We start from the raw sequence: 7740 nt of genomic DNA on the forward strand, positions 1-7740 counted from the left end.
GTAGTCCTTCTGGGTTTAGCATAAGACCTTCTCAGTTTTATAATATTATTCACTAGCAGGTGACACGCACACAGTGCCGGCTATGTGCCAACACTGTACCGAGGACTTATGACAATCCCAGGGTACAAGGGGACGCAGCTGTGAAATCTCCACAGCAGGCTTGGCCCATGGCAACTAGAGAGCCTGGTCTAGGAACACTCTAGATACTGTGAACAACCATCTCACTGCCTTCAAGATGTCTTCAAAGCCAGAGTCTCTCCTAAGCTTGCTGGCCTGGGTAAGTCCCTCTGTCCCCAAGACCTAGACTTTGGCAAGATCTTAATGAGGAAGAGGTTCACTTTGATAGAACATGCCTGAGGTTAATGTCCCAACAGCTCTGCAGGTGAGGGCAGAACTGGCTTTAAACAATGAGTGAAAAAACATGTGGGATATCTTGTCCCTCAATACTGCAAAGTTGATCCATATTAGTAACTTACAATTTAAAAGCACTTAAAAATCATCTAAATTTCAAAAGAACTCCTTCATAGGCTTTTGTACCAACGCATGAATCACTGAGAAAAGATGGCGCTCACTGACGGTTTTTACTTATAGGCAGTATGGCAAGGCCTCAAATGGCCATAATATCAGTGTGAGTAGATCTCAGGTCTTGCGTAGGACTGAGGACAGGCCAAATATAACTCCCTCTTGCCGAATACTTTGTCTCTCTCCCATGACACAGGGTATTCAGGGTAAAATATGTACCTGTACAAACTCACCTGTACATCATGGTTTGCAATGATAGGGGAACAGTAATGTTCTACCAACACGGAAACTGAGGCCTCCATTCCCCTAGTTTCTTAACATCGTTGGGAACCTGACTTAAAGCTCCTTTTGGGAGGAGGAACATCAGGCTAGCTGCACATGCAATCTAAACTTTTGGTTTCTTCTATTTCTCCTGGTCGACACTGGCTTGCCAATGAGTCCTTTGTGAGCTGAGTTCACTGTGTTCGTTCAGCGGGAATGATCATCATCTTCAGTGGAGAAAACGTGAGGGAAAAAAAATATACTCTTTATTGTGGACACCATGTACATGATGTGAGGTATTATTTTCTTGTGTTTTGTTTTGCTTTATTTCTTTTTTATTTTGCTTTATTTTATTTGTGTTCTGACACAGGGAACTGTGTCCCAGCAGGTAACACAGCAAGTCCAAATCACCCAGGGTGACTGCCCATTAAGACTTAGCCAAGAAGTCTCTCCTTTCATCACTGAAGACCTTCATTTGACTTTGGAATGGATATTGGCAGCAATGATCAACCCGGGGAACGTACGCACATAGGAACATCAACCTTCCTTCCTATTTCTAGCCTCTCCCTAAATTAGCATTGTTCTTGGCAACTTAGGCTCCAGCTGAATAATGGGAGGAAATAATCCAATATTCAAATAATCCAAACACAAATACTGTATTCACGAGTAATTAACTCATCTCTCTGGCTCTCTCATCAATTTCCCTTTCTTTGTGTTACCTTGAGCCAACTTTCTTTCTCATGTTCCTATTGCCCTCAGGCTGTCCCCGCTTCAACTGATGTGGTTTTTCTATTTCTACAGTATGAGGCCGTCCTGTGTCTCTCTTGACACCACGAGACACACTGTGTTTGCTTTCCTTATCTTGCCAAATACCAAGTGCTCCAGAGCCTCTGTGTGTGCTGTTCTCTCTTCCTAGAACACTCTTTCCCAGATCTTCCTCTTGATCTCATTGTCCACTCATCCAGGCTTAAAGTCCCCCTTCCCGTAGCCAGACTGGACCTCTGTCCTGGACACTGCCCCTCAGTGTTGTTCTGTACAGCCATCACTTTCTGTGTCTCATTCACTTATGGGCTTGTTTGTTGCTTCTCTCGTAGATGTAAGCTCCACAGGGCCAAGTCCTGGCTGAACCACTGAATCTGGGCCACAGAGCACAGGCCCCCGTGATGGGGAAAGCCCATGGTTACCTTTTGTCAGTCTGTCGTGGATGGATGGATGCATGGATGCATGGATGGATGGACGGACGGATGAAAGGATGGATGAACCTTCGATTTATTCGTGATTACCTTTTTGAAGCCCTAGATAAGCTCTTTACAGAATGTCTGTCAACTTGCAAAATCAGGCCTGATATTATTCCTGCTCATTTCAGAAATGAGGAAAGGGAAGCTTGAAATGAAACGACCAGCAGTTTCACTTGCCCAAGGACACTTCGTGATTAGGTGTTCCATCCAAGGTTTAAATCCATATCTGCTTGACCACACTCTTCACCGGCCCACCACTCAGCACTGCCTCTGCTGAGCAACCAACCTCTTGCTCTACTGCTGCACATCATCCTTTGAATCTGTAGCGGAAAAATCCTCAAGAGCTAAAAAATATTTATAGATTTGTAATAGTCTGAATTTATGAAATCGATTTAATTAAGTGAGATATTCTTGTCAAAAGAGGCTTTCACCAAAAATGAGACCTAGTAGTTCCCAAATGACAAGTCCTTACTAAAGTGACTGAGGGGGAGGGAAGTCTGACCTCCACAGGATGTTTGTGGTATTGCATTGAGCCCAGAGGTTGGTAAGCCCGCAGGAGCAGAAACGGGATGGGAAGCTTTATGGACCTTGAAGAAGGAGGAGGGTAACATTGACATTTTCACAATATTAATTCTGCCAATCCATGAGCATGGAATATTTTTCCATCTCTTTGTGTCTTCCTCAATTTCTTTCAAAAGTGTTCTGTAGTTTTTAGGGTATAGATCCTTTACCTCTTTGGCTAGGTTTATTCCTAAGTATCTTATGTTTTTGAGTGCAATTGTAAATGGGATTGACTCCTTAATTTCTCTTTCTTTAGTCTCCTTGTTAGTGTATAGAAATGCCACTGACTTCTAGGCATTGGTTTTGTATCCTGCCACGCTGCCAAATTGCTATATGAGTTCTAGCAATCTTGGGGTGGAGTGTTTTGGGTTTTCTAGGTAGAGTATCATGTCATCGGCAAAGAGGGAGAGTTTGACTTCTTCTTTGCCAATTCGAATGCCTTTAATGTCTTTTTGTTGTCTGATTGCTGAGGCTAGGACTTGCAGTACTATGTTGAATAGCAGTGGTGAGAGTGGACATCCCTGTCTTGTTCCTGATCTTAGGGGAAAGGCTCGCAGTGCTTCCCCATTGAGAATGATATTTGCTGTGGGTTTTTCGTAGATGGCTTTTAAGATGTTGAGGAATGTTTCCTCTATCCCTGCACTCTGAAGAGTTTTGATCAGGAATGGATGCTGTATTTTGTCAAATGCTTTCTCTGCATCTATTCAGAGGATCATATGGTTCTTGGTTTAACTCTTGCTGATACGATGAATCACATTGATTGTTCTACGAGTGTTGAACCAGCCTTGTGTCCCAGGAATAAATCCTACTTGGTCATGGTGAATAATTTTCTTAATGTACTGTTGTATCCTATTGGCTACTATCTGGTTGAGAATTTTTGCATCCATGTTCATCAGGGATATTGGTCTATAATTCTCCTTTTTGGTGGGGTCTTTGTCTGGTTTTGGAATTAAGGTGATGCTGGCCTCTTAGAACAAATTTGGAAGTACTCCATCTCTTTGTATCTTTCCAAGCAGCTTTAGTAGGATAGGTATGGTTTCTTCTTTATACGTTTGATAGAGGGATCCCTGGGTGGCGCACCGGTTTGGCGCCTGCCTTTGGCCCAGGGTGTGATCCTGGAGACCCAGGATCGAATCCCACGTCGGGCTCCTGGTGCATGGAGCCTGCTTCTCCCTCTGCCTGTGTCTCTGCCTCTCTCTCTCTCTCTCTCTGTGTGACTATCATAAATAAATAAATTAAAAAAAATAAATAAAAATAAACGTTTGATAGAATTGCCCAGGGAAGCCATCTGGCCCTGGACTTTTGTGTCTTGGCAGGTTTTTGATGACTGCTTCAATTTCCTCCCTGGTTATTGGCCTGCTCATGTTTTCTATTTGCACCCCGATGTTTATAACAGCAATGTCCACAATAGCCAAACTGTGGAAGGAGCCTCGGTGTCCATCGAAAGATGAATGGATAAAGGAGATGTGGTTTATGTATACAATGGCATATTACTCAGCCATTAGAAATGACAAATACAAAAAAAAAGAAAGAAAGAAAGAAATGACAAATACCCACCATTTGCTTCAACGTGGATGGAATTGGAGGGTATTATGCTGAGTGAAATAAGTCAATCGGAGAAGGACAAACGTTATATGTTCTCATTCATTTGGGGAATATAAATAATAGTGAAAGGGAATAGAAGGGAAGGGAGAAGAAATGGGTAGGAAATATCAGAAAGGGAGACAGAACATGAAGACTCCTAACTCTGGGAAATGAACTACGGGTAGTGGAAGGGGAGGAAAGTGGGGGGGGTGAATGGGTGACGGGCACTGAGGGGGGCACTTGACAGGATGAGCACTGGGTGTTATTCTGTATGTTGGCAAATTGAACACCAATAAAAAATAAATTTATTATTAAAAAAAAGAAGTAGGAGGGGAGCGAGGAGGGTATGAAGACCACACTAATAATAAAACAACTGGGTGACAACACAGGCTCGGTTGGCTGTAATATGACTAGGTAGCAAGCACGTCTGCATTAATTTCATCTAAAGTCATGTATCATTATGGAGTTCCAAGCTCTGTCTCCTTGGTTTCTACAAACACAGAGCAGACTAGCTGGGTTGCAGATGATTCTTGCTGCCATTTCCTGGTCCGAAGCCAGGTTCATGGTGTGACTCATTCCCTCATTTATGGGAGGGATTAAGGTGGTGACCAGGAGAATAAAGGGAGGACTCCTAGGTCCTCCCATCCAACGTGAGTTCCTTCGTCCCTGTCAGACGAGCCAGCAAGAGCTGACTTCAACCATGAAGCTGCTGAGAGTCCTCGTGCTGGTTGCCCTCCCTCTTTACTGCCTTGCAGGTGAGTTCTGGATGGGGAGGACAGGCTTTGGCCTGAAGATCTGTCAGTGCTTTCTGGAAGATCTTCTGTTCCCCAAACTCCAGTGTAGAGATCTCATTTCTCTGGTGTCTTCCTACTTCATGGTTACTAGTGTCTAGCTTCTCTGGACTATGAGGGAATGTGAGAGGGATCGGGGAGGAGGGGGCACACATGTTCGCGGGTAAAGGAAATTCTATGCTAGAATCGAGAACTCAAGACCATTCACCCTAATCTTCCTGAATGTATGTGTCCACTGGAATGTAAGCAGATGACCACCATCTTAGAGACTCCCGAAAAGGCTTCATCCCTACATAACTGAGACCACTTTTGCATGTTTTCTTTCAGGTTCTGGATGCTTACTCTTAGAAGAAGCGATTAACAAAGCAATCGATTCTCAAGTGAGCATAGATGAATACCAAAACTTCCTTCAACCTTTCACATATGGTCTTGAAACTAAAGAAGCCATAGCAGAGCTGAAGCAATGTTTTCTCCAGCAGTCGGATGAAACTCTGAGCAATTTTGCATTGATGATGGTAACTATGGTTTCTCCTGATGTGCTTTCAAACCAGTGGACAGGGATGAGCAGGCTCTAGGCTTGTCACTCATTATTCCATAGCAAGTGTTACACAGGCTTTATTTTATTTCAGTGAAATTAATTGTGGGTGCATGTGAATATTTTGAATCCAGAAAGCCAGCCAAGGTCCCAGTGCTGATTTGCCTCTTCACCGTGTGAATCTTTAGAAAATGATAAATGAAAAAGGCCAAAGAGAGAACACAACACACACACACACACACACACACACACACACACAACATTTTCTATCACAGTAAAAGACATTTGATTCTCAAGAAGTCCCTACTTGTAGCAGTGATCAGCAAAAACAATCCCCTTCTTCATAGAAACAAAGAGGAAAATGTTCATAAGAATTTTTGAGTAGGGGATCCCTGGGTGGCTCAGCGGTTTAGCGCCTGCCTTCAGCCCAGGGCGTGATCCTGGAGTCCCGGGATCAAGTCCCACGTCGGGTTACCGGCATGGACCCTGCTTCTCCCTCTGCCTGTGTCTCTGCCTCTATCTCTCTCTTTATATCATAAATAAGTTTTTAAAAATCTTTTTTAAAAAAGAATTTCTGAGTAGATTCCAGAAGAACACATTTGAAGAAGATTCTGTACATCCTACTAAAAGAATTGAAAGCACTTGCAAGCAATCACAATGTGTTTGTATAAATGACTGGATTCCTTGACCATGAATTAAAGAGCCCGTGAATGACAAGTAGAAATTATGGGTATGGACCTGTTGTGAGGGATGGAAAGTGTAAGACAACAATCAGTAGTGGTTTTGTTCTCTCCATCTTATTCCCTACCTTAAATGCCACTGAAAACATTCCAGGGTAGACGATTTAGAAATATTGCTAAAGGAACAGTTGGAAGTGACCTTCACTAACAAGGGGGCTGACACAATGCACAACATGGATGAACCTTGAGGACTCTATGATGAAAGACAAATGCTGCGTGAGTTCATTCAGAGCCGTTTTCTAGAGTAGCCAATTTCCTAGAAACAGAAGGTATAATCATGCTCTCTAGAGATTGGGTGGTATGGGAAATGAGGATTGTTCTGTGGGTATAGAGTTTCACCATAGCAAGATAAAAATGTTCTGGAGAATGGCTGCATCACAACGTGAATATACTCAACACTGTTGAACTGTATCCTTAAAATGATGAAAATGGTCAGTTTTATGTTATGTGTACTTACCGAACTAAACATTTTAAAGACTGGGAAAAAAAAAACGCTACAGGCAAGGATAACGGAATTTTTTCTTAGAAATCTGGATTGGACTGATGACTTGGAGGGCATATCTCAAAAATTTTGTAGGTCTCAAAAATAATGGTTTTGGTTTCAACACTGTTTTTAATATTTCTAACATGTAAGGCCACACCAGAGCTCAAAAACTTCACATCTCTTTATCTTTGAGCTGAGACTTAAAAATTCTTTGTGAAAACTGATCATACACACAGCATATTTACGGGATATGATATTTCGTGGAACAGGAAACGTGGGGGAAAAATTATCCCCAGATCTCTGACGGGGAAAACCCTAGCACCACTCTGGCATCAATAAAGTCTCCTGACCCTTAGAATAAGATCTTAATTCAAACACCGACTTTCTTGGATACCAGATGTATGTGGACAAACCCAGGAAGCCAAGGAGAAGACATGTTTGTCTTTCAAGATTTTCCTTTGTCACAGAGAGCTGAAAATCTGAGCGATGTCTCTGCTTTTATTTTCTAGAACAAAATATATAATAGTTATTGGTGTGCTCTGTTTTAACCTTCCACGTGACCTGGGGCTCTGAGGACTGCAGAGAATGGTTGGACGCCGACTGCTGATTAATACAAACCACAACATTCTTCTCCTTTTTGTCTTTTGATCTATCAACTGCAAGATAAGTGTTGAAACCTTGAGTACATTTTCATTTCAATAAAGTATCTGCAAATGGAAGTTCGTTTTTCTTATGTTATCTGATCAAACTGGAGGCTTTAGAGAGGCTCTTCTATCACCGGTGCATGTGCCCGTGTGCGCGCACACACACACACACACACACACACGCACGCATAGTTTCTCATTGGAGAACACCTGCGTGAAGGAGTGGGGAGTCTGAAAAGCACTTTGTTCCGCCCCATGTGTAGCCCAACATGGTCCTCTCTCCGTCAATGTGCTCTTCCACCCTCCTGACCCCCATTTCCCTCGGACTATCTGGGAAGTCCTCAAGACTTAGGTTCTGGTGTTTGTGAGGCTGGCAGTTC

The 7740-nt window shown here is 42.9% G+C and overlaps 1 protein-coding gene across 1 annotated transcript; it reads left to right on the forward strand.

Annotated features, from left to right (window-relative positions):
* The first annotated feature begins 4776 nt into the window (after positions 1-4776).
* LOC140613281 (mammaglobin-B-like) lies at positions 4777-7435 on the forward strand. Its single transcript, XM_072791836.1, has 3 exons — positions 4777-4921; positions 5285-5472; positions 7226-7435. Exons 1-3 carry the CDS (start codon positions 4867-4869, stop codon positions 7262-7264), a joined length of 282 nt encoding a protein of 93 aa, XP_072647937.1. The 5' UTR covers positions 4777-4866; the 3' UTR covers positions 7265-7435.
* Positions 7436-7740: the final 305 nt, after the last annotated feature.

Source organism: Canis lupus, chromosome 21 (assembly GCF_048164855.1).
Source record: "Canis lupus baileyi chromosome 21, mCanLup2.hap1, whole genome shotgun sequence".
Lineage (NCBI taxonomy): Eukaryota > Metazoa > Chordata > Mammalia > Carnivora > Canidae > Canis > Canis lupus.

Coding starts and splice junctions, on each gene's coding strand:
- LOC140613281 (XM_072791836.1), top strand. CDS start 4,867: ATGAAGCTGCTGAGAGTCCTCGTGCTGGTTGCCCTCCCTCTTTACTGC. Junction 4,922..5,284: donor CCCTCTTTACTGCCTTGCAG/GTGAGTTCTGGA, acceptor GTTTTCTTTCAG/GTTCTGGATGCTTACTCTTA. Junction 5,473..7,225: donor GCAATTTTGCATTGATGATG/GTAACTATGGTT, acceptor TTTATTTTCTAG/AACAAAATATATAATAGTTA.